Here is a 25,543-nt window from a genome sequence, read left to right on the forward strand (position 1 = left end):
TTTATCTGTACGGAACAACGTACAAATACGTACCGTACATTACGTACAGTACGTACACATCAACCTTGGAGAGGAGAGCTCTTAGCACAATGAAGACTGAATGAGAAAAGAGACTCTAGGCAAGCCTATTTATACTAACTGGAGGTTGGTCATTTAATAAAGTTAATATTTATAAATGCCCAATAATGCAAATAATGCTAAATAAATACTAATAAATATGAAAAAAATACCAGATAAATCCCAGTAAATTCCCTAAGGCTTTGGGGATGTTCTAAATGATGCACAGGCATATGTATGCATATTATGCAGGATGCACAGTGCTTTCTGATGCAAACCCTAAGGCTTCTACTGACTCTACATGCATGAATGATTCTCTCCAAGTGGGTTAAGGGACTTGACTGACTGACTGACCCGCTAAGGCTGAGGAATGACCTACATAGCTCGTGCCTGACTTATCCTGGACTGAGGATGTACAATGGGGTCACGGCGTACGACAAATATCATCCTATTGGGTTCTAAAACTGTACAACTGTTGCACTTCTGATGATGAGCCATCTTGTCACCATGCACTGAGTGCAGAGTGCATGTGACATTCCCTCCTGATTAGCTTGGCGGCAGGTTCATGGCTTCCAAGTAGTCCGCCAATAACTGGGGGTACTTCTGGAAGAACTCCTCGTCGAGCCATACGGCTTCGTGGGTGCCTCGATCTCGGAACTTCGTATAGAACTGACGAATCCGTCGACCGGAACCATGCTTCCATCGATGAAGAAGGATCTGCTCATGCTCAATAACTTCTGCCTTGTCTACCACATCTGGCTGCTGTTCATCTGAAACATCAAACACTTCTGGACCAACATATGGTTTTAGCCAAGAAACATGGAAAACATCATGCATTGTCCAACTGGCAGGCAACTTTAACTTCATTGAGACATCACTTAACTTCTTAACTATTGGAAAAGGGCCAAAACTACGGAATGAAAGCTTGGGACAACGTTTGCCCACTTGTTTCAATCTCTGCTTCATGATACGCAAATAGACCCAATCCCCTTCCTTGAAGTGGACATCTCGTCTAGATTTATGTGCCTGTCTGCTATATGCTTCCTGAGCTTTGGTCAAGCGGTCCTTGACTGACTCAATGATCTCGGAAAATGCTTCCGTGGTTGTATTAGCCTCTAAAGATAGAGACACCATTCTCGTCAAAAGAGAAGAAAAACGGTGACCAAAGGCTGCTTCATATGGAGTCCGTCCGACACTGGATGAATGCGTGTCGTTCAAGATAGCTTGGACCAACGGAAGATAGTGCTCCCATTTGGACCGCTGGTCATGACAGTATGACTTGAGGACATCGAAGGCCAACTGATTATAAATTTCTATCTGGCCATCTGTCTGGGGATGGAATGCACTAGACAACTGCAACTTAGTTCCAAAGTTTTCAAATAATGCCCTCCAGAAATGCGAGGTAAACTTGGAATCTCTGTCTGATGTTATGGTGCTAGGCAAACCACAGATTGGATACCAATGCTTGAGAAACAGACGGGCTACGTCCTCGGCTGTGGCCGTATGCTTGCATGGAATGAGCATGCAGAACTTACTAAAGCGATCCACAATGGTAAAACACTGAGTGTTACGGGATCCAGTGGATGCTGGTAGAGGCCCTACAAAGTCCATAGATATGTCGATAAAAGGTCCGTCGGGGATAGGCAAAGGTTGAAGTAAACCTGCCTTCTTTGTATGGGGAACCTTGACTTTTTGACAAATCTTACAGGCTTGTACATGTGCATAGACATCACGCCTCATCTTTGGCCAATAAAAGGACCGTTCTAATTTCTCGAGGGTACTGTTGATACCCCTATGTCCTCCAACTAAGGAGTCATGGGCATCGTGGAGAAGAGCAGAACACTTTTCCTGAGTAACACAGAGACGGTTCTTGTAGAGCAACCAACCGTTCTGTACTGAATAGTGGCCAGGCTCAGAAGTGAGGGCCAAACTATACTGAGTACCAAACTCAGGGGAGTCGACATATTGGTCTTTCATACTATCCAAGTCCTTCCCCGTGATTTCGAGAATGGTAGCTTCCTGGACTGCCTGGATGCTGGACTTTCGACTGAGAGCATCTGCTACTGGGTTATGCTTACCAGGGATGTATTCAATCATACCTCCAAACTGTTGGAAGATTTGACTCCACCTGGCCTGTTGATCACTCCACTGGGCACTTGGCATAGTCTGAAGCCACTTAAGTGCTTGGTGGTCTGTTTTCACTGTGAAAGCCTGTCCATAAAGAAAAGGCTTCCAATGTTTGAGCGTTGTGATCACACCCAAAAGCTCTTTGTCATATACCGAATAATTCTTTTCAGCGACATCCAACTTTCTGCTGTAATATGCCACGGGTCTATTGTCCTGCTGGAGGACTGCACCTATGGCTACATTGCTGGCATCGGTGATGACCTCGAAAGGTTCATCCCATGATGCTAACTTTAATACAGGTGCTTCTGGGGCAGCTTTCTGGAGTGCACGGAATGCATCAAGTGCCTTACCTGTAAACTGAGACTTTCTGCTTGCGAGTCTTCACCCCCTTGAGCAAGTCGGTAAGAGGTGCTGCAACGTTGGAAAACTTGTGCTATAGGCCTGACAAAGACCTACGAATGAACGGATTTCTTGGGCGGTCTTAGGAATATCCCAATCTAAGATCTCTTGAACCTTTGAGGGGTCCAGTCGTATCCCGTCGGAACCAATGATGTAGCCCAAATACTGAACTTCCTTAACACCAAAGATAGACTTTTTGGCGTTTATGTAGAGCTGATTATCTCGCAAAAGTTGCAAGACTTTCTCCACATCTTTCTCATGCTGCTCCGCAATGGCTGAGAAGACTAGTATATCATCAAGGAATATGAAGACACACTTCCCAATGTGGATTGCGAAAATCCTAGACATCATCTTATTGAACGTTGCGGGTGCATTTGTAAGCCCAAAAGACATGACTACGAACTCATAGTGACCACGCTCTGTCCTGAAAGCTGTTTTTGGAATGTCAGCTTCAAAAATGCGGACCTGATGGTAACCACTCTTGAGGTCGATCTTAGTGAAAAACTTAGCACCGTCTAAACGCTCCAAAATGTACTCTATCCTGGGCATAGGAAACTTATTCTTGATAGTGAGTTTGTTTAATGCCCTGTAGTCTACACAAAGGCGTGCAGACTTGTCCTTCTTTTGGACAAATAGGATAGGTGCAGCAAATGGGGAGGAAGAAGGCCGAATGAATCCGACTCGGAGAAGCTCAGATAACTGCTTTTCCAACTCGCCCTCTAAAGTCTTGGAAAGACGATAGGGAAACCTGCTAGGAGGGTCTGATCCAGGGACCAAATCAATGTGATGGTCCTCAAGGCGAGAGGGTGGGAGACTGGGTGGGAGATCGTCCCTAAGCATAATGTACTGGTGTCTGGATAGGAGGTCTGCTAACTGAGGGACTGAAGATGTAAGGGATGCTACTAATGAGGGAGGGGCTGTTTGAGCACGAAGATAAAGGAGTGCTCCTTCTGCTCCCTTGCGGATAGCTCGTCTGGCCTGGAGATGTGAAATCAATGGGATGCCAAGAATGCTTCTATCCCCCCGAATCATGACAGGCTCAGGAAAACCTTTACAAATAGTAAAAGTGTCCTGCCCCCAATTGGGAATAGGCTCATACTGACGGAACCACTGAATTCCTAAGATCATGTCACACCCTAACAGAGGGGAGACCATGAAATCTCGTTCAAATGAGGCCTTCTGAACTTCAAAGGCAAACTGCTGTGCCTTCTGAGAAATGTGGGTGCAAAGACCAGGTGTAAACCCGTCCACATCCAGATGATATGGGACTAAAGTGCAGTTCAATTTATTAGTCAACTGGGGAGAGATGGCGTCTTCAGAACTACCCATATCGAACAGGACTACAAACTGTCGGCCCTGGGCAGAGCCATAAGCTCGGATAAGGCTCTTCTGAGCAGCATCGCTCTCACCCTCCTGCTTAGCATCAAATACCACGGATGGCTTAGGATGCATGGAAGGTAAAAGTTGAACTGCATTTGAGGTAGTAGGCGGGGCTGGAGGAGCTGGGGAGGCTGTGGCAACTGTGGCAGAAGGGGCTTTGGCAACTTGTGCCGCTTGCCATTTGTGGCAATCCTTCTTACCATGCCCTATAATGTGACAGAAAAAACATCTATTTTCTGACTGGTACTTCCTTTGCTCCTCTGGAGGAAGATAACCTCCAGTAATGCCTGCTTTAGCCTTTTCATCAGGGGTTTTCTTAGGTTCTTTATCCTTCTTACCCCCTGAACTGGAGCTATTACTGCTGTCCTTCTTAGCATCTTTAGAAGATGCGTTACCTTTCCCTGTCTGTGCAGCTGATTGCTGCTGCTGGGGTTTGGTACTGGACTGAGATGTCTGCTTGGGCTTGCCCCCGTTGAGCTTCATTTCTTCATTCTGAGCGAGAGTCAGAGCCCGGTCATATGTACTTGATTCAAAGTTACGAACTGTGAACCGAATGTTGGAGTCCAATCCACCAATGAATTGCTCCATCTTGGCCTGCTCAGATAACCCTAACTGCTGTGCTAAAGTAATAACCTTACCGAAAAACTGAAGCACTGGGGAACCGTTCTGTCTGAGTCCATAGAACTCGTCTTTCAGACCGGTCATGTACTGGGGCGGGAGAAATCTGGTTGTCAGGTCATGGACAAAGATGTCCCAGTCAAAGGCTGTGACACCTGTGGCCTGGTCAGTATGAATACCAGACCAATGCTGCCACCAAGTGACTACCTCACCAGTGAGATGGGGAGCCGCTAAGTGGACTTTGTCTTGTGGGTCTGTGATCTTAGCTAATGGAAAATGAGCATTAAACTGATGAATAAATTGATTAACTGAAGAATGATCACACTTACCATCATACTTACTGAACTTTGGTTGACTGCGAATGATGGTGGTTGATGCTGTTTGCGGGATGCTGGCTGGTGACACCTATGACTGGGGAGACCGAGGAGAGCGGCTGATACCTCAAGTGTATGGCCTCCTTTTCCCGTTGGTGTTCGAGTAACATACGTTCTCGATCAAGCTCACGTTGGTGTTCCCGAGCGGCGAGTTCAGCCTGACGCCGGTCTTCGTCGATCCTGCGTTGGGCTTCCTCATAGTCCCGTCTTTCTTCTTTTTCTCTTCTCCTTCGGGCCTCGTCCTCTCTCCTTTGTTGTTCCATCTGAAAGAAGAGGGAGATGTAGTCGGGTGCTGCTGGAGGTGTAGAAGGACGTGCTGCTGTTGCCTCCAAGAGTTGGAGACGCTCCATGAGTAGCTGATTCTGAGCTCTAAGAAGAGCTATGGTGTCTGCTGTAGGCGGAAGAACAAGGTCTCCTTCGGGGGAGACGTCTTCCGGCTGATGAGTACTCTCTCCTGTAGACATGATGCTGAAGTTGGTGGTCGTGCCGGAACGCAATCTAACCATCCGAGGATGCCCCCACGCTAGGATACGGTGTGTGTGGACTATCTGAATCTGATACCAATGTGATATGCAGCGGAAGTCTTTGTATTGGTTGATCCTGTCACACAAATGCTCACACCGTCTTCTGTATCCTGAGTTTCGTGAGTTTAGCAATCAATTTCATTACTTCAAACTTTAAAGAGATGAGAGAGAGAGATATGAGAACTGTACACCAGATTGGGTCCCGAATTACCCACTGAAGAGCCCCCTATCCCGATAACGAGATAGTATTTGCTTATTTATTTTAGAGAGAATGACTTTGGACTGTAGATAAGCCAAACACAAGATCTCGGAGAATTGGAGAGTGGCTAATCTGTACACTGCTGTAGAAACACCTCGATGACTTGATCTCGAGCCTATGCACTCTTCCCAAGGGCATGAGGAAGGGCTGCACACCTGAGGCTGAGAGAAGAAGAAGGTGGACTGTTCTACACACTGTTAGAATGCTGAAAACACATATGAATGCTGTGTTACCTTCACCAGATGACTGCTGAATGTGTTGATGATGCATAGAAGGCTGGACACTGATGCAAACAACAGTTTCAGGGCTGGAAACTGCTGTAGACTGCTGATTCAGGGCTGGATACTGCTGTGGACAGAAACGCAGGCCTGTAGGAGTGCTGATGGACTGAAACGCAGCAGTTTTGGGGCTGCTGGACAGAAGCTGCAGGGTACTGAGGCTGCTGGACAGAAAACGCAGAGGTCTTCTGCTGCTGGACAGAAAAACGCAAGTGTCTGAGGGCTGCAAACTGGCGTTGATCTATGCTGATCTGTGGGCTGAACTGTGGGCCTGAACTGATGCTGAATTCAGGGCTGAAAGAGGCTGAAGACAGGCACCTAGGGCTGGGCTGAAGCTATGGATCTCAAGAGGCTGGAGAAGAAAGCTTATGGGCACTAGGGCTGGATTAGTCTTGGGCTGAAAGCAAGAGAGAGGAGAGCTCTTAGCACAATGAAGACTGAATGAGAAAAGAGGCTCTAGGCAAGCCTATTTGCAATATGGAAAAAATACCAGATAAATCCCAGTAAATTCCCTAAGGCTTTGGGGATGTTCTAAATGATGCACAGGCATATGTATGCATATTATGCAGGATGCACAGTGCTTTCTGATGCAAACCCTAAGGCTTCTACTGACTCTACATGCATGAATGATTCTCTCCAAGTGGGTTAAGGGACTTGACTGACTGACTGACCCGCTAAGGCTGAGGAATGACCTACGTAGCTCGTGCCTGACTTATCCTGGACTGAGGATGTACAATGGGGTCACGGCGTACGACAAATACCATCCTATTGGGTTCTAAAACTGCACAACTGTTGCACTTCTGATGATGAGCCATCTTATCACCATGCACTGAGTGCAGAGTGCATGTGACATGCCTTCTCTAAAGTTTTCAAGTTTTCAGTTTTGTGAGCATTGTATATATGGCAGGCAACTCCAATGCCCCCACAAGAAAGCTCTTGGACAGAAAGATGCTCAGTTAGAGCTTGTGCATACAGATGTATGTGAGATGCCTCATACAGATGTATGTGAGATGCCTCAGCTTTCTTTGGGAGGGGCAAAATATTTTGTGTCATTTATTGATAATGCCACACGCAAGGTGTGGGTTTATCCTCTTCGTTTGAAGAGTGATACATTCTCAGTGTTTGAGAAGTTTCTTGCTCTTGTTGAGAATCAAACTGGCAAAACCTTGAAGGCTTTGCGTTCCGACAATGGTGGAGAGTATATGTCCAAACAGTTTCAGGACTTTTGTGATGCTAAAGGCATCAAGAGGGAGCTCTCTACTCCTTATGATCCTCCACAAAACGGGACAGCAGAGAGGATGAACAGGACCATTCAGGAGAAGGTCCGTTCTATGTTGTCACATGCTGCGTTACCTCATGGTTTTTGGGCTGAAGCTGTTATGACAGCTGTTCATCTTATAAACAAGTCACCTAACACGAGGCTTGGTGGGAAAGTGCCAGAAGAAGTATGGACAAGGAAGCCTCCGTCATACAAGCACTTGAGAGTGTTTGGTTGCGTTGCGTACGTGCACATACGCAGGGAAATGCGCACCAAACTTGATTCTAAGTCTCACAAATGCATATTCCTAGGATATGGTGACAAAGGTGAAATGGGGTATAGACTTTGGGATCCCGTGAATAGAAAGATTATTTGCAACAATGATGTCATTTTTGATGAAACATGCATGTATAAGGAGCCTGCAAGGCAACAGGAGCGTGGCAGAGTCATCTTTGATGATGATGGACATCATGGACAACAACCAAGGGCTGTAAATCAGCCATTACAGCAGCAAAACCAGCCCTTAAATGGTGCTGAAAATGGTCCAAATGGACAGCCAGAGATGGCAAAAGATATCCCTATGGATATACCACAGTTGGAGGAGATACCGGGCATGATTTTTCAGCCTTATGGCATGGAACAGGAGCCACCAATAGGTGATATGCAGGCTGGACAGCAACCTGCAAATGATGGTCATTGGGTACGGAGGTCCACAAGACCCTCCAGAGCCCCTGACAGGTTTGTTCCAGGGGTTGACTACTTGATGCTCACTGACTGTGGGGAGCCCTCATGTTATCAGGAGGCTTTACAGAGGGCAGACAAGGCTCTATGGGAGCGTGCTATGAAGTCAGAGATGGATTCTCTGCACAAAAATGGAACATGGAAGTTGGTGCATTTGCCTACAGGCAAGAAGGTTTTGCCTTGCAAGTGGGTTTACAGGCTCAAAGTTGCACCTGATGCAAAGCCAAGATACAAAGCCAGGTTAGTGGCTAAGGGCTTCAAGCAAGAATATGGTGTGGACTTTGATGAGATCTTCTCTCCGGTGATCAAAATGACCACACTTAGAGCTGTATTAGCTTTGGTTGCTCATGATGATCTGGATTTGATTCAGATGGATGTGAAGACTGCTTTTCTTCACGGTGATCTCCATAAGGAGATATATATGCAACAGCCAGAGGGTTATGCAGTGAGTGGAAAGGAGAAGCTTGTATGTAAGCTGAAAAGAGTCTTTATGGGCTCAAACAAGCACCAAGGGAATGGTATCATAAATTTGATACATTCATGAAATCACAGCATTTCAGGAGAAGTGACATAGATCATTGCTTATACACCAAGAAAGCTTTGGATGGCAGTCTATTGATCCTCATCTTATATGTTGATGATATGTTGATTGCCGGGAAATCTCGTAAAGAGATGGATGCCTTGAAGAAGAGCCTGCATAAAACCTTTGATATGAAGGATTTGGGTGATGCAAATCACATTTTGGGTATGCGGATACTTCGGGACAGAAATCAGCATGTGTTGTATTTGTCTCAGAAGGAATACATTGGCAAAGTTTTGCAGAGGTTCAATATGGACGGGGGGAAGAAGACTAGTACTCCTTTGCCTCCATATGTGAAACTCAGTGCTATGGACAGCCCACAGTCAGATAGTGGCAGGGCTGATATGGCCAAGATTCCGTATGCTTCAGCTTGTGGTGGCAGTCTCATGTATGCCATGGTTGCTACTAGGCCGGACATTGCATTTGCAGTGGGAGTGGTTTCTAGATACAGGGCCAACCCTGGCAAGAAGCATTGGGAAGCAATGAGGTGTCATGAGATACCTGAAGGGCACACAGGATATGTGCATATGCTTTGGCAAACAGGATGCATTAGTGCATGGTTACACGGATTCGGATTATGCCGGTCATCCAGATAACCGGAAGTCTACTACCGGTTATGTGTTTACATTCACAAGAGGTGCTGTGTCATGGATATCCAGGATGCAGAAGTGCACTGCCTTATCTACTACAGAGGCCGAGTATATTGCAGCCACAGAGGCTTGCAAGGAGGTATTATGGCTATCTCGGTTAGTGGTTGATTTGGGTTATACAGGGGATATTCCATTGTTGCATTGTGACAGTCAGAGTGCCATCCAATTGGCAAAGAACCCTGTCTTTCATGCAAAGACGAAGCATGTGGATGTGAAGTATCACTTCATCGGAGAGGTGATAGAGAACAAGCAAATTCAGCTTGTTAAGATTCATACGGATGACAACCCGGCTGATCTGTTGACAAAGAGTTTGCCTCCGAAGCGGTTTGCTCATTGCAGACACTTGATGGGCATTGGATGAGGCCAGTTTCAGCCTTGATATGGCCTTGTATATTATCATGTACATGCTGATTTTTCTTTTCCTTTACTTAAGGGCACTTTGCCTTTAAGTGGGAGGTTGTTGGGGTAAAGGCATTATGCCCACCCTTATAGTGTGTACAAGCCCATAAGTTATAGTACATAGTACACATAGTACTTTTAATGTACTAAGTGCACTATGTGTACTAGTGCAATATACATGTGTGATAGGGGAGTCACACACTCAATGCTTGAGTTGACTTATCCCCACAACTCTCTCTCTCTCTCTCTTCCTTCTTCTCTCTGTGTGTGTATGTCTCCCACATGAAAACCTAACCCTAATTCTCCCATTCACTCGTGACTCAAGTTCTCAACACTGCCTCGTACCAACCTGCAAGCAGCAACAGTGCAATCTGCCTGGGCCCGAGTGATCAAGACTCAAGTTCAACAGTTTACATCTTTAGAAGACAAGGCAGCAAGCTTTTCTCTTTCTTCTCTCTCTCTTTCTTTGTTTGAACTTTTGGTGTTTTAAAAATTACCTATGTCACAATCTGGACTGCACAGTCTCTCCCCATTAAACAAAAGAAAAAAAAAGGACTCGTTTCACTGTAATGGTTAACTTTGAAAGTCTCTTCAAATTTTTGCCCGAATTTGCAGAAATCATGGCTTACTCGGGTTCAAAGCGATCGGCTTCGAATGCTACTTGGTGGGACGAGGTTGAAAGGCTAGAAAGGTATTCATCTAAGGGAGGTGCAACACGATGGAAATGCAAGCAATGTAACAAAGAGAAGTCGGGAGGAGCAAACCGTGTGAGAGCACATCTATGCCATGTAAACAATGAAAAAGCACAAGTGAACAAATGCCCAGGGACAACACCTGAAATGCGTAGAGAGCTTTTGGCAAAGTACCCAAGTGAAGAGGAGAAAGCATGTGCACGAAAGAAACCGGCAATTGATGCATCTTACTTCAATAGACATGGGGAAGATGTACACTTGGGAGATGGACAACAGTATGGAGGACTTGGGAGCTTTGCATTTTCCCAAGATTCGCAGTCGATGGGTGCAAGTTCCGGCAAGCAACAAACCTTGGGAGCAGCTTGGGATCCCCGCAAGAAAGAGAGGGTAGATGCAGCTGTTGCAAGGTTCTTTTATCATGATCATGTAGCATTCAATGTTGCCAGGTCTCCATATTTCATTGAAATGGTCCAGGAGATTGCACTATGGCCCAACATACAAGCCTCCTTCGTATGAGACACTACGCACCACCATGTTGCAAAAGGAGAAAGCTGCAATTGAATGTGCTTTAGAGTCTGTGCATGAAAGTTGGGCAAAGAATGGTGTGTCACTTATTGCAGATGGTTGGAGTGACACTCGAAAAAGGTCCATTCATGGCATGGTTGCTTATTCTCGAGAAAGAATGCAATTCACTTCCTCACATGATGCTTCTGGGACTAGAAAAACTGCAGGTCAGCTTGTGGAAGAGTGGGCCGAAGGTATTGAGAAAGTTGGACCAGAGAATGTTATTCAGTTCTTAGCTGATGGTGAGGCAACAAATAGAGCAGCTGGTCTTAAGCTTGAAGACAGGTATCCGCATATCACATTTAGTCCATGCTTTGCTCATTGTTTGAGCAACTTATTGAAGGATGTTGGCAGCTTGCCATGGGTTGATCCACACATTCAAAAAGGCAACGAGATAATAAGCTTCATTCAAAACCATCAGTTTATTTTGAATGAATTCTGCAAGAGATCGCCCAAAAAGGATCTCTTGAAGTACTCAGAGACACGGTTTGGTTATAACTTTCTCATGATGAAGAGGTTATCCAAAGTGCAATTGCCTTTGAAGCAGTTGGTTGTATGCAATGAGTGGATGGGATGGGCTCTTTCTCGATCAAGAGCCGGCATAGAGGTTGCAAGAACCATACAAGACTTCACATTTTGGGATGAAGTCAACACTATCAATGCTATGATGAAGCCGATCATGCACTTGATGCCGATTTGCAGATGGACAGGAGCCAGGCATTGGCAAGGTTTATGAGGGGGCTAACCGAATTGTTGGGGTAAAGGCATTATGCCCACCCTTATAGTGTGTACTAGTCCATAAGTTATAGGACATAGTACACTTAGTACTTTTAATGTACTAAGTGCACTATGTGTACTAGTGCAATATACATGTGTGATAGGGGAGTCACACACTCATTCCCATGAGTTGACTTATCCCCACATATGTCTCTCTCTCTCTCTCCCTTGCCTCTCTCCCTTGTATGTCTCCCACATGAACTCTAACCCTAATTCTACTCATTCAACTGGTATGAGAGCTTAGGTGGCTGTCTTGATCCTCTCCCAGCGGCAAGTAGAGCTTATCCAAATTGTGAGGCTGTTTCATGTGCACAGTTTGAAGCTGCATTTCAGGCTGTGGAGCAGGTGCTTACAGATAGCGGCTAGCTTGGGTGTTGCAGGTGTCAGCAGCCGCCATGACAGGCAGCGCAGCAACGCGCTGCACAGTAGGTAGCGAATAAGTCGTAGGCAACGTGACAGTTGCAGCAAGACGTCAGACTCTTGGCCACAAGGCATCACACCACAGGGCAGCAGCGCTCGCAGCCGGTGAGGCGCCCAGAGCTAAACGCTAGGTGTTGACGGGCAGAGCTACGCGTAGCAAACCACAAGGCAGCTGAGCTCGTGCGCTTGCATAAACGCGTTGGGCGTTACAGTCTAGCTTCAACGGTTCACTAACGGACGAGGAGCAGACGGCGACGGTATTGACGGCTGCCATGCTGTGAAGTGTGTTGTGCGTAGCGTAGAGATCGAAGTGCGGGCACCTCTGTAGTCGGCTTCATCCCGTTTTTTTTTCGTGCGCCTACCTCCAAGAGCGCCTGCATCTTAGGCGCCTACAACAGCAGCAGCAGCTGCCCAGCAGCAGCCACGCTGCCCAACCAGGCAGCGCAGAGGGCTGCCCAAGCCCGACTACAAAGGTCTGCAGCTACAGCAGCATCATCACGACCCCCTTCTTTCCTGCAATCAGAAATCGCCTGAGGAGTCCTTCACCAAAACAGCAGCAGCATCATCAACCCCTTTTCCTGCAACAAAAAGAAAAATCAAAAATTACAAGGTATTTGCCTCAATTTTTTTTTTGGGATTTGCAATTGAGCAGGTACAATCATTAATTGAGCAGGTACAGGTGCCAAATTGCTCAATTTTTGAGCAAAATTGGCAAAATTGGGTGACATTGGTCACAATCAAGATCAATTTGCAAGAAATTGGATGTCAAAATTTGGGGCTTTTGATGTATTTGTGCAATTGGGCATTCGTACATGCTGTATGATGTGAGAAATCACACATTCGGGCAAAATTGCAGCAAATTGCAGTGCAAATCAAGGGGCTTTTGTGCCGATTGGATTGATTTGCATGCAGGCACTCGCATTTGATGCTTTGGGCAACGTGTTGATGCCCCACAAGCACTCAATGTGCCTGTAAATCAAGGGGCTTTCATGTATTGGATGTATATGTGGCCAGGGGGAAGCATCGCGAAGACTCTGGATGCCTTCATGTGCGTTAATGTACCATGTATGATCAGAAATTGATCTTAAATCAAGGGGCTTTTCAAGATTTTATGCTTGTTGAGCTTGGCAAAGCAGCAAGCAAGACTTTTATGCTTTGAATCCTCAGAAATCAGCTTGCAGTCAAGGGGCTTTTGCCCAATTTCTGTTCGGGACTGTTGTATGCAGTGGTCGGGACTGTAAAAGTCTGATTTTCACTCATTTGGACAGCCAGGAGAGCATTTATTGCTACTGTACCTGCTGGTACAGATTTGGTGCATCTTTGCGCAAGTTTTGGCATGGCTGTACACTGATTTGAGCAAGGAAAAGCTTCATTTTCAGCTGCTGTACTTGCCGGTACAGGTTTGGTACATCATTGGTGAGCACTTGGTACTGTTGTACAGTACTTTGGAAGGGCAACAGAGCACATTTAAGGTGCTGTCCTAAATCTGCAGCAACCAGATTTTGGTGATTTCATCACATACAGTGGGAGAAAAGTTGCATTCTTGCTTCCGCAGTAGTTTGGGAGAACAACTGTGAGCACTTTGTGTGCTTTTGGTGCAGTGTTTGCACATTTTGCAAGGAGTCAGGCATTGACAGGTTGCATATTGCTATGGCAACCACAGGTGAGAGCTCTTCATTGCTTCACATCAAGAAGCTTGAAGGCTCACAGAACTATGATATTTGGCAAACCCAGTGCTATAATGTGTTGCTCCAAAACAAGGAGCACAAGCCTATCAAAGAAAGGGGTGTAAAGCCCGCTTCTCTTACTGCTGAAGAGTACGAAGATATGGATGAGCTGGCAAGATCTACTATCATGTTGTCTGTGTCAGACTCTTTACTTTTCAGCATTCGTGAACAGAAGACAGCTTGGGGAATGTGGCAGAGATTGCAGGACTTGTATGCCCAGCAAAGTGCCTCAAGCAAAGTGTATTGGTTGAAGAAACTCAGAGGTCTTCACATGAAGGAAGGGGCGTCTATGACAGCCCATCTAAATGAGTTTAATGGTATTGTCAGCCAAGTCATTAATCAAAAGTTGGCAATGGACGATGAGTTCAAAGCCACCTTTCTCTTATGCACTTTGCCAGAGAGTTGGGACACATTCAGGACAGCCACTAGCAATTCGAATGCTATGCTGTCATATGCAGATGTTGAGGGTGCTCTTCTTCACGAAGAGATGAACAGGAAGAACAATTCTGTTGGAAAGTCCAATGCAATGAATGCACGTGGGAGATCCCAGCAAAGGGGAAAAAGCCAAGAACGGGGAAGGAGCAAGTCCCGCTCCAAAAAGAACTTGGAATGCCATTATTGTGGCAAGAAGGGACACACAAAAAAGCAATGCTACAAATGGAAAAATGATCAAAAGGAAAAGGGAAAAGGCAAAGACAAAGACAAAGATGAAGCCAAAGATGTAAAGCCAAAGGGCAAAAGTGGAGTCAAGATTGAAGAAGTCAATGTGTCACATGCAGGTGACAGTGAGGATGAAGTCCTATTCACGTCTTCACTTGATGCCCATTCACTTCTTGCAGGAGATGGTCATGGTATGTACTCATGGATCATTGATTCAGGTGCCTCCTTTCATGTCACAGGTTGCAGAGACTTGTTTGTCAGGTATACTGCTGGCAATGAAGGAGTAGTTTATTTGGGTGATAACCATGCATGCAAGATTCTTGGCAGAGGTGATGTGAGGCTTGTGTTTTCAAATGGCTCACAGCTTATGCTCCATGATGTCAGGCATGTGCCTAAGATCAAGAAGAACCTGCTTTCTACTGGACAGCTTAATGATGATGATTATGTTACCACATTTGGTCGTGGAAAGTGGAAAATTAGTAAGGGCTCACTGGTTGTTGCCAGAGGCTCTAAGGTGGACACTCTTTACTTCATGCATGCAGGTGTTTGTCACCATGCTAATGTAAATGCAACCGAGCTGCCGGAAATCTCTATGTGGCATAGCCGGTTGGGACACATGAGTGTCAAAGGAATGGAGCAATTGTCTCGTTTGGGTTACTTGCCTTCTCTAAAGTTTTCAAGTTTTCAGTTTTGTGAGCATTGTATATATGGTAGGCAACTACAAGGCCCCCACAAGAAAGCTCTTGGACAGAAAGATGCTCAGTTAGAGCTTGTGCATACAGATGTATGTGAGATGCCTCAGCTTTCTTTGGGAGGGGCAAAATATTTTGTCTCTTTTATTGATGATGCCACACGCAAGGTGTGGGTTTATTCTCTTCGTTTGAAGAGTGATACATTCTCAGTGTTTGAGAAGTTTGTTGCTCTTGTTGAGAATCAAACTGGCAAAACACTGAAGGCTTTGCGTTCCGACAATGGTGGAGAGTATAAGGAGCCTGCAAGGCAACAGGAGCCTGGCAGAGTCATCTTTGATGATGATGGACATCATGGACAACAACCAAGGGCTGTAAATCAGCCATTACAGCAGCAAAACCAGTCCTTAAATGGTGCTGAAAATGGTCCAAATGGACAGCTAGAGATGGCAGAAGATATCCCTATGGATATGCCACAGTTAGAGGAGATACCGGGCATGATATTTCAGCCTTATGGCATGGAACAGGAGCCACCAATAGGTGATATGCAGGCTGGACAGCAACCTGCAAATGATGGTCATTGGGTACGGAGGTCCACAAGACCCTCCAGAGCCCCTGACAGGTTTGTTCCAGGGGTTGACTACTTGATGCTCACTGATTGTGGGGAGCCCTCATGTTATAAGGAGGCTTTACAGAGGGCAGACAAGGCTCTTTGGGAGCGTGCTATGAAGTCAGAGATGGATTCTCTGCACAAAAATGGAACATGGAAGTTGGTGCATTTGCCTACAAGCAAGAAGGTTTTGCCTTGCAAGTGGGTTTACAGGCTCAAAGTTGCACCTGATGCAAAGCCAAGATACAAAGCCAGGTTAGTGACTAAGGGCTTTAAGCAGGAATATGGTGTGGACTTTGATGAGATCTTCTCTCCAGTGGTCAAAATGACCACACTTAACTGTATTAGCTTTGGTTGCTCATGATAATCTGGATTTGATTCAGATGGATGTGAAGACTGCTTTTCCTCACGCTGATCTCCATGAGGAGATATATATGCAACAGTCAGAGGGTTATGCAGTAAATGGAAAGGAGAAGCTTGTATGCAAGCTGAAAAAGAGTCTCTATGGGCTCAAACAGGCACCAAGGGAATGGTATCATAAATTTGATACATTCATGAAATCACAGCATTTCAGGAGAAGTGACATAGATCACTGCTTATACACCAAGAAAGCTTTGGATGGCAGTCTATTGATCCTCATCTTATATGTTGATTGCCGGGAAATCTCATAAAGAGATGGATGCCTTGAAGAAGAGGCTGCATAAAACCTTTGATATGAAGGATTTGGGTGATGCAAATCACATTTTGGGTATGCAGATACTTCGGGACAGAAATCAGCATGTGTTATATTTGTCTCAGAAGGAATACATTGGCAAAGTTTTGCAGAGGTTCAATATGGACGGGGGGAAGAAGACTAGTACTCCTTTGCCTCCATATGTGAAACTCAGTGCTATGGACAGCCCACAGTCAGATAGTGGCAGGGCTGATATAGCCAAGATTCCGTATGCTTCAGCTTGTGGCAGTCTCATGTATGCCATGGTTGCTACTAGGCCGGACATTGCATTTGCAGTGGGAGTGGTTTCTAGATACATGGCCAACCCTGGCAAGAAGCATTGGGAAGCAGTGAAAGGTGTCATGAGATACCTGAAGGGCACACAGGATATGTGCATATGCTTTGGCAAACATGATGCATTAGTGCATGGTTACACGGATTCGGATTATGCCGGTCATCCAGATAACCGGAAGTCTACTACCGGTTATGTGTTTACATTCACAAGAGGTGCTGTGTCATGGATATCCAGGATGCAGAAGTGCACTGCCTTATCTACTACAGAGGCCGAGTATATTGCAGCCACCACAGAGGCTTACAAGGAGGCATTATGGCTATCTCGGTTAGTGGTTGATTTAGGTTATACAGGGGATATTCCATTGTTGCATTGTGACAGTCAGAGTGCCATCCAGTTGGCAAAGAACCCTGTCTTTCATGCAAAGACGAAGCATGTGGATGTGAAGTATCACTTCATCAGAGAGGTGATAGAGAACAAGCAAATTCAGCTTGTTAAGATTCATACGGATGACAACCCGGCTAATCTGTTGACAAAGAGTTTGCCTCCGGAGCGGTTTGCTCATTGCAGACACTTGATGGGCGTTGGATGAGACCAGTTTCAGCCTTGATATGGCCTTGTATATTACCATGTACATGCTGATTTTTTCTTTTTCTTTACTTAAGGGCACTTTGCCTTTAAGTGGGAGGTTGTTGGGGTAAAGGCATTATGCCCACCCTTATAGTGTGTACTAGCCCATAAGTTATAGGACATAGTACACTTAGTACTTTTAATGTACTAAGTGCACTATGTATACTAGTGCAATATACATGTGTGATAGGGGAGTCACACACTCATTCCCATGAGGTGACTTATCCCCACATATGTCTCTCTCTCTCTCTCCCTTGCCTCTCTCCCTTGTATGTCTCCCACATAAACTCTAACCCTAATTCTACTCATTCACAAATGATCGAGAAAATAGGAAAAATGGGCCTGTCTGATGAGAAATATACAGAGGTTCGAGAATTATGTGAAGCACGATGGAATGGTTATCATTCTCCTATGCATGCTGTTGCGTATGTCTTGGATCCCGAGTTCCAAGGATGTGGACAAGAGGCCGATGATGAGGTTGTGGATGGTTGGGAGACAGTGCTTTCTAGGCAAGTTCGTGATGCAGATAAACGAAGGTTGGTGAAAGACCAACTTGGATTTTATCGCAGCAAGTTGGGAAGGTTTGGATCGGCTGATGCACAGAGAGATAGGTTTAAGATAGGGGCTGCTTTATGGTGGGAGGATTATGGGACTCGTACACCACAGCTTCAATCATTGGCAGTAAGGATCTTGTCTCAAGGTGCAAGCTCCTCTCCGATTGAGCAACTATGGAGTGTGTTCGGCCATGTTGCATCCAAGAAGAGGAACAAATTTGGGACAAAACAAGTCAATGACTTGATTTTTGTAAGTGCTAATTTGCGCTTGCTTGGTGATATGGCTTCTCCCAAACCAGAGAAGTTTATATTGCTTGATAAGGAGTCCTCCGATGATGAGGAGACACATGGACTTGCAGATCCTGGTCAGGATGGGATTGAAGATTTGGATGCTGCAGATGTTGGTCTTGATGATATGGCTTTCTTGGATGACATAGATGATAGTCTCCTTGATGGCATCACTGGCAGTAGCCATGCATGATATCTCCTTACTATTTGCATGTCACCTTGAGGCTTGGACTTTGGACTTGGATTGTTTCTTTTATCTAGGCTGTGCCATGTGGGCCACATTTTGTGCTTTTTGTCACTTATGTCATGTATGATGTGGGCTAATTTATTTTGACTTGTGAGATCTATTCAGTGTTAGTATCTGGCCATGCAAATTGTGGTGCACTAGACTTTAGTGTGTCTCTGATTTGGTTATATAAATGAGCATTGTATGTTAAGATTTATCGTCATTTCTAAGAATTATCTAGGTCGTTCCCTGTTTTCGTTCCCCCTCGTTCCCGCTCTCCCTTTTCCCCGTTCCTGTTCCCCTGGTGGTGCTTTCGTTCCGTTCCCATTCTCGTTCCGTTGCTACTATGCCACACAGACCCCAGCGGCTACCCCTAGTTCTTCAAACCCCGGTGCTTCAGTTGGAGCAATTATTAGCCGGGATCTGTGCTTCAGTTGGAGCAATTATTAGCCGGGATCTCGAAGATAAGCAAAAGGGCGCCCATGACCAGGAGTATGAGCGCAGCGAATTGCTCAAGTCCTTTGGCTACATAGGTGGCCAGAGAGTCGTTGTCTTGTTTGACAGCGGCAGCATTGGTATTCATGGCAACGCTTCTGCTAAACAGTTGAAAGCAGCAACCCAACAACACTGGCTCAAAGCTACCAAGACAAGGTCATGGTTCTAGGTCCTAGGAAGCTTCATTTCAGCCGTACAATCAGGTGGATTTCTACATCAAAATTAACGTACGATCACAAATCAGCACCCGCAGCATGTGTTCCCAGAGCTCTGAGGTTCTGATGTGACCACAGGTGGGAAAAGACCTAAGTCACAAATTCCTGCTAAAATTTTGACTCACGCCTGCGGCAACCTCTTGCAAGATCTACAAGGTTGCCAGGCATGTGCTTTTGCTTTTTGAATCATTCACATTTTCACTGAGGAATGGAGTAGACTACGATGAGTCAAGCTGAGCCACTAGGGCACAGAGAAACTTACTTCAAAGAAGCAGAGCTCCAGCGTGTGGCAGAGTTGGGCAAGAGAAGGCCTGGCTTCTGGAGAGGAGAAGGAAGGGCCGTCTCCTCCTGCAACCGCAACGGCGCCGCTCCTGCTGTCCCTGCGTCGCCCACCGCTGTTTGTGTAGCAAGCAGGATTTCGAATAGCAGAGGTACCTGATGCACTGTAAGGGCAACCATCCAAAAATGTGATCGGAGCTTTCGCTGGAAGCCCAACAATGGGAGAACCAAGCCATGATTTCGTAGCAAGCATAGCCATGACTGGTCTGCTCCTATCAGTCTAGTTGTTTCTTTATTGTGATTGTACTTAACTGCAACTCCTTGTAACTCCCCTTGTAAATTGCAACTCCTTGGAAATTTTTGAAGGGCTTTAGGTTGGTGTTGGAGATAATGTTGAGACCTCCAAGAAGACTTGGTGTGGAGCTTTAAATAAATATAGTCTAATTAATGTGCAAACAAAATTTTGGTACTTCAGTAAGTGTTTTGATTGAGGTGGTCCTTTAAGCAGATTATTATAGTCAAATCTTTTGTGTTTGGTAAATTGAAGTTTGCTGATATGAATTGCATTCCTTGATTTGTCTCGATGCAATATTAACATGTTGAATTTCATTATGTATTCTGTGCTTACTACATCTTGGTGATGTTTCTTCAAAGTTCTTGTATTTAGACATGGATTATTATTTTTGGGTTTAGTTTTGTGGTTATTGGAATGGAAATATTCAATTTTGAAGGACGTTGCCAATCTTCCCATCTTTGATATCAGAATGTTACCTACTTTGAAATCGATCATCATTGGTGGGTTTAAGAGGAATAGATTCTCCATTTCACATACTCTAGTAGGAAGGGTAGTATATGCGAGTCCATGATCTAATTTTTCTAGGCAAGTTTTATGTTTCTCATTTTACATAATCTGTCGTAGGTGTTTGTTTTTTCTTCGATACATTTTTACATTGTTTGTTTAAGAAGCTTAGTTATTGAAGTGTCATTCTTCATTATATAAGAAGTACAATAGTAAATTGTTGTATATGTATTCATAAGATATTGTATATCGATATTAGCTTACCATAGTAAACTTATTATATTATATATATATATATATATATATATATATATATATATATATCCAAAAATTCCCTTTGAAGAAACAAAGTTGGTTTGCCCAAAGAACTATGTATAATTAGTACATGTGTTCATCTTTTGTCATTGATAAATAATTGAGCCATTCGTATATGTTTATCTTTTAAATTTTCTCTCATTTTCTTCAAGTCTTCTTTGTGCTCTTTCTTTTGGAATAATTCATCATTAATTTTTCTTTCATCTTTCTTTTTTATAGATCTCATGAATTTTCTTTCATTTTCTTGAAGCTTTCTTTGTGCTCTTTATTTTTAAATAATTCATCTTTAATTAAGGGATCCAATATTAGTGTCTTGTCCAAAGGGGTTCTAGAGAGCCCAACGCAACATTGTCTATTTTTTTAATTTTTGTAGCAAGTGTGACTATGTTTGTGGGTTTGAGAATCTTGTATGTTTTTTGGTAGTAATTTAGAATCACACGTAATGTACATGTTTATGTAAATTGGGTGGAAGGTTTAAGTAATCATCATAACAATCTAAAGTAATCCATGATCATATGTTAACTTTCTCTTGCGTAAAATTCAACTACAAAAAAGTAGTCTTTTACTTTGTTGATTATGGTTTTCCTTGTTTTAAATTTCTTATTTTAAAATAGTTAAAAATAAATTTGGTTTATGCTAGATACTTGGGAGTACGACACTATGAGGTCATGCACTTATACGGTCATGGGCATTCTTGTCCTACTAAGTTTTTCCTCATGGCCATCTAGGCACAAATGGGCACCTTAGAGTTAGCTAGTATATAAGCAAACTTATTCACAATTTAGGGTTGCTTGCTCATTTGTAATTTCTCTTTGTACTTGTAGAGAGCTTTCATCTCTCTCCTTTGAGTTTGCCATTCTCTCTCGCACTTAACACCCTTATATTCTTATCTTTGAGCATTGTGTGTGTGAGAGAGTCTGGCTTTCCATTCTGTTTGAGCTAATAGTGGTATCAAAGAAAAGTTTTTACATAGCTTGCTTTATGGTTTTATCTTCACTGTGTGTAAGCTTTCATAGCTTGTGGTAGTCGAGCTTTCCATTGAAGCTCTCTCTCTCTCTCTCTCTCTCTCTCTCTCTCTCTCTCTCTCTCTCTCTTTGTGTGTAATCAATGAAGGAGGCTCGTTATACCTTAAATCAACACCTTAGCTTCACAGCTCAAAGTGTCCACTGTCTTCTTGTTGCTAAGCCATGATATACATGAATCACTAAAAGAACAAAGCAAAAGCAACTAGTGTCATAACACTCAACTCGATTGGAATCATTGAAAGCATGTAGCTCAATATCACGGCCCTTAGCATAGAATAAGCCAAGGATATTGATTAATAGTCATGATTCTTTTTTAATGATTAATTTTAACTAATAGGGGCACACAATGAGCGATAAATAAAATTCATTAATTATTTGAATCGAAAAACCTAAGGTTCAAAAAACCTTACGTTTTAAATTCATTAACAACCGCTCTCCCCCTCTCAACCGCTATCGCCACCCCCCCCTCTCTCTCTACGTTGAAACGTTCTCCTCGACTTAATCCATTGGTATCTCCATCAGATATCTGTAGGTCTCTGCGTTAAAACTTGTAAAACCGTCCTGTGCAGACACAATAAACGCTGATTTTATTTATCTTATTGCTTGTACATGACGTATCGCTTTTCGCACTTTGCCGACCATCTAATGAGTCATCGCTGATTTCTTGGAGGTCATAGCACGATGCTCTGATCTCAGCAAGGAAGGTGGAACAGGAGGCGGTTGACTAGGAGAGTACATGCAAGGATGGTCTAATAAACGACGGCAAGCTATAAGCTATAGGCGGTAGCGGCAGCCTGACATGCAAGAGGAGAGGGCGGCCAGGTATTTGCGCACGCACGGCTGTTGGAGGGCAGGAGCACAGCTTTTCTGAATGGCACCGATGAGATAGACACAGCTGTTCTTTCGGGCGACATGATTGATGGCGTCTTGGAAGGTGGGGCAAGATGAGCCGTCGGTGCTGGTAGCCGATGTGGATTATGCAGGGGATTATATGCTTATCAAGATATACATGTGATGAGTATATACATATTCTTTTAGTAAGCTGTTTTGATAATATTAGCTTGATGCATAATCCTTTTGTTTTTGTAATTTTGTTTGCAACCCGATGGCCAGATGCCGAGTGATAAGACCGTGGGAGGGGGCAACGCTATATGATATGTATGATCTTCAAAAGGCTAGACTGCAACCACCCTTATATGTAGTTTAGAAAAGATGATAAATATTATTCGAAAAGCATTACATCTTTCCATATATATATATATATATACATATATATACATATATATATATATATATATTGGTCCAAAAAAAAGATGATAAATAAATGATGTAATTCCCTTGGCCGGCTTGTGGTGCAAGGATGCCACGTCTGAGCTATAGCGAAGCGACAAGTGGATGGAACTAGCTACGTGTTAGGTAGGGCATAGCGATAAAATGTGCAGGTAGTAGTGCGTGAGGCAACGTTCGTTTTGCTATCTGACGGGCTTGCACTCCGTTGTCTTCGATATCTTGTATTTGGTAACAGAGAATGGCTCGGCATCACGTCAGGCACACGGCCGCAGCCGCCCACCACCACCACAACCACGGCCACCACCACCACCCCCCGCACCACCACACTGCCGCTGCAACGAAGACTGGCTACAGCCCCGGCGTCCCGTTGTGCTGGCAATGCGGGACCCGGCAGAACCCGTGCGGGTGCAAGGTGGTTGGCCCTACGCTGGGCTTCCTGGCCTTCTGCGTGGCGGCCGCCATCGAGTGGCCCGTTGGGGGCGTGGTGTACTGCTTCCGTCGCATCAAAGGCCGCCGCATACTCACCCACCCTAACCGCGTCGTCTACCCCCGAGTCCGAGGCGGCATTCCGTTTTAAAACAACGCCTGCGTACGCCTGCATAGTGTAGTTAACCTTCATCCTCTCCTGTCCCATGATGTTGCTCGCCAGCTTACCCATGAGTATGAGGATTTCACCTTCCATTCCTCCCTCCTGTAATTTTTGTACGCCTCGCTCATAGCTTTTGCATGGATCTTTTCCTCTTTTTGGTCGTAAATTTATCGGTTTCAGTCGCTTCTGGCGGCCTCCCAACGAACGATTCCTGTGTTTCATTTCGATCTCTTACTTCTTCAGACTATCTGTTTCTGTGTTTTGTTGCTGGAAATATGAAGAGGTTTCAAAAGATAACGAGTATAAATCTTGCCGTAAATAATTGGAGTTTGCTATTTATTTTCCCATTTGCCAGTTTCAGCTGTTATCATATTCTAAATCCTAATATGCAAATTATATCTTGACGTGGGATAACCAAATTATGGGCTCATCTAAATAATCAAATTTCTTACTTGAGGTGGAAATTGGAAAAATGCACGACATGCTGGATAAATTTATAGTGAAGGCATCCAAATCTGGGGTCACAGGATGAGAGAGTCATGGTAATGGCATGGGAAAGTTATGGTAATTGTAGAAGCACATCAAGGTGTGAGTGGAGGACACTTCTCTCGACAAATTACAGGTAGGAAGATATTCCAAGCAAGTTTATGGCAGCCTATAGTATTTTAAGATGCCTAACAGTTTATAAAAGCGTATGATTTTTGCCAACGGTTAGGTCAGCCGAATGTTGTGGATAGAATGCCGTATAATCCGATATTACCATCACAAGCATTAAAAAAATGGGGGTTGGATTTTTGTGAACCTCTAGCTTAAAGAATTGGCAATAAGTACATTTTGGTACTGATTATTACACAAAGTGGGTGGAAGGATAATGACCAGATTTGGCTGTCCAATTGCGTTAGTGAGTGATTAAGGCAGACACTTCTTAAATGCGGTCATCCAAAGTCCGACAGAATATCATATGGTAACCCACAAAAAAAAACCACACTTTATTATCCACAGTCAAATAGATAGGGTAAATCCACAAATTAAGTATTATAAAAAATCTTGAAAAAGATTGTTAATTAGAATCAAACAAACTGGGATCACAAGTTATATTTTGCATTATGGGCATTCCGGACACTTTATAAGGTTGCCGATAAGACACACTTCTTTCTCATTAATGTATGGCCTAGGAGTTATGGTGTTGATGGAATTTATTATTTCTAGTTTCTGACATGTAGTGACTTCCAGTCTCTCTCCAAAGAGTCAGTCACCCATCGCTTAGAGCAGTTGCTTTTGTTGGCGTCGGGGGACAAGAGGCTTCAAAGTAGCGATGAAACATATTAACATCTACCCTAATAATAGGCTTAATACCGGTAAAGAATTTCCTTCTTTGCTCAATTTCTTTGACTTTCTCAATCACTTGAACCTACAATAAGATATCCTAGAATATGTCCATGTATGTCTATGCATTTTCTTTCTCCACTTGGTGTAGTGAATCCCATCATTGATAAGATTTGTCCCCTTGTATTGTGAAGGAAGAAAATGTTTCAAGCTTTTCTAAAAGTCTTTATATGTACTAGGTTGATGATTTCCTTGCTTAATCACATAACCTAAAGAAACACGTTCAATAAATTAATTTGCAAGCAAGCTTAACCTTATCTCTTTTTTTTTGGGAGAAAATTTCTCCTCTAAAATAATAATCTAACTAACTGAGCCATACAATAAGCACATGAACATCTATATTGCCATCAAAATTATAAAAAGTGAATGCCTTTTGCTAATTTGTGAATCTTTTTGAGAACTCTAGGCACTTAATGTAGCATTAACATTGCATCAAACATGATCACTATTGAATGTTTGATATAGTGTTTGAGCTTGCTTACTTTAGAATGTTTGATACAGTGTTTGAACATAATCACTTTATAATGTTTGATACAGTGTTTGAACATAATCACTTTATAATGTTTGATATGGTGTTCCACTCGTGCCTATGATTATACTTAGTTGCTATTTGCCTTTGAAGTGCTATAATTTGCTCTTGCATTATGGGGGTGGTGCACGTAAAT

At 44.0% G+C, this 25,543-nt stretch overlaps 1 protein-coding gene across 2 annotated transcripts in view; it reads right to left on the reverse strand.

Annotated features, from left to right (window-relative positions):
- LOC147603965 (uncharacterized) overlaps nucleotides 1-19,797 on the reverse strand; it is a 43,582-nt gene extending 23,785 nt beyond the window's left edge. The window contains exon 1 of one of the 2 annotated variants that reach the window (XM_086796020.1): nucleotides 19,458-19,797. In XM_086796020.1, the coding sequence (XP_086652146.1) occupies nucleotides 19,458-19,733 (276 nt within the window). In that variant the 5' untranslated portion in view covers nucleotides 19,734-19,797. The remainder of the gene's footprint in view (nucleotides 1-19,457) is intronic. The other variant, XM_086796019.1, reaches the window with a different exon arrangement.
- Nucleotides 19,798-25,543: the final 5,746 nt, after the last annotated feature.

Source organism: Cibotium barometz, chromosome 63 (genome assembly GCF_041138505.1).
Source record: "Cibotium barometz isolate CiBa-2024 chromosome 63, ASM4113850v1, whole genome shotgun sequence".
In the NCBI taxonomy this organism is placed as follows: domain Eukaryota; kingdom Viridiplantae; phylum Streptophyta; class Polypodiopsida; order Cyatheales; family Cibotiaceae; genus Cibotium; species Cibotium barometz.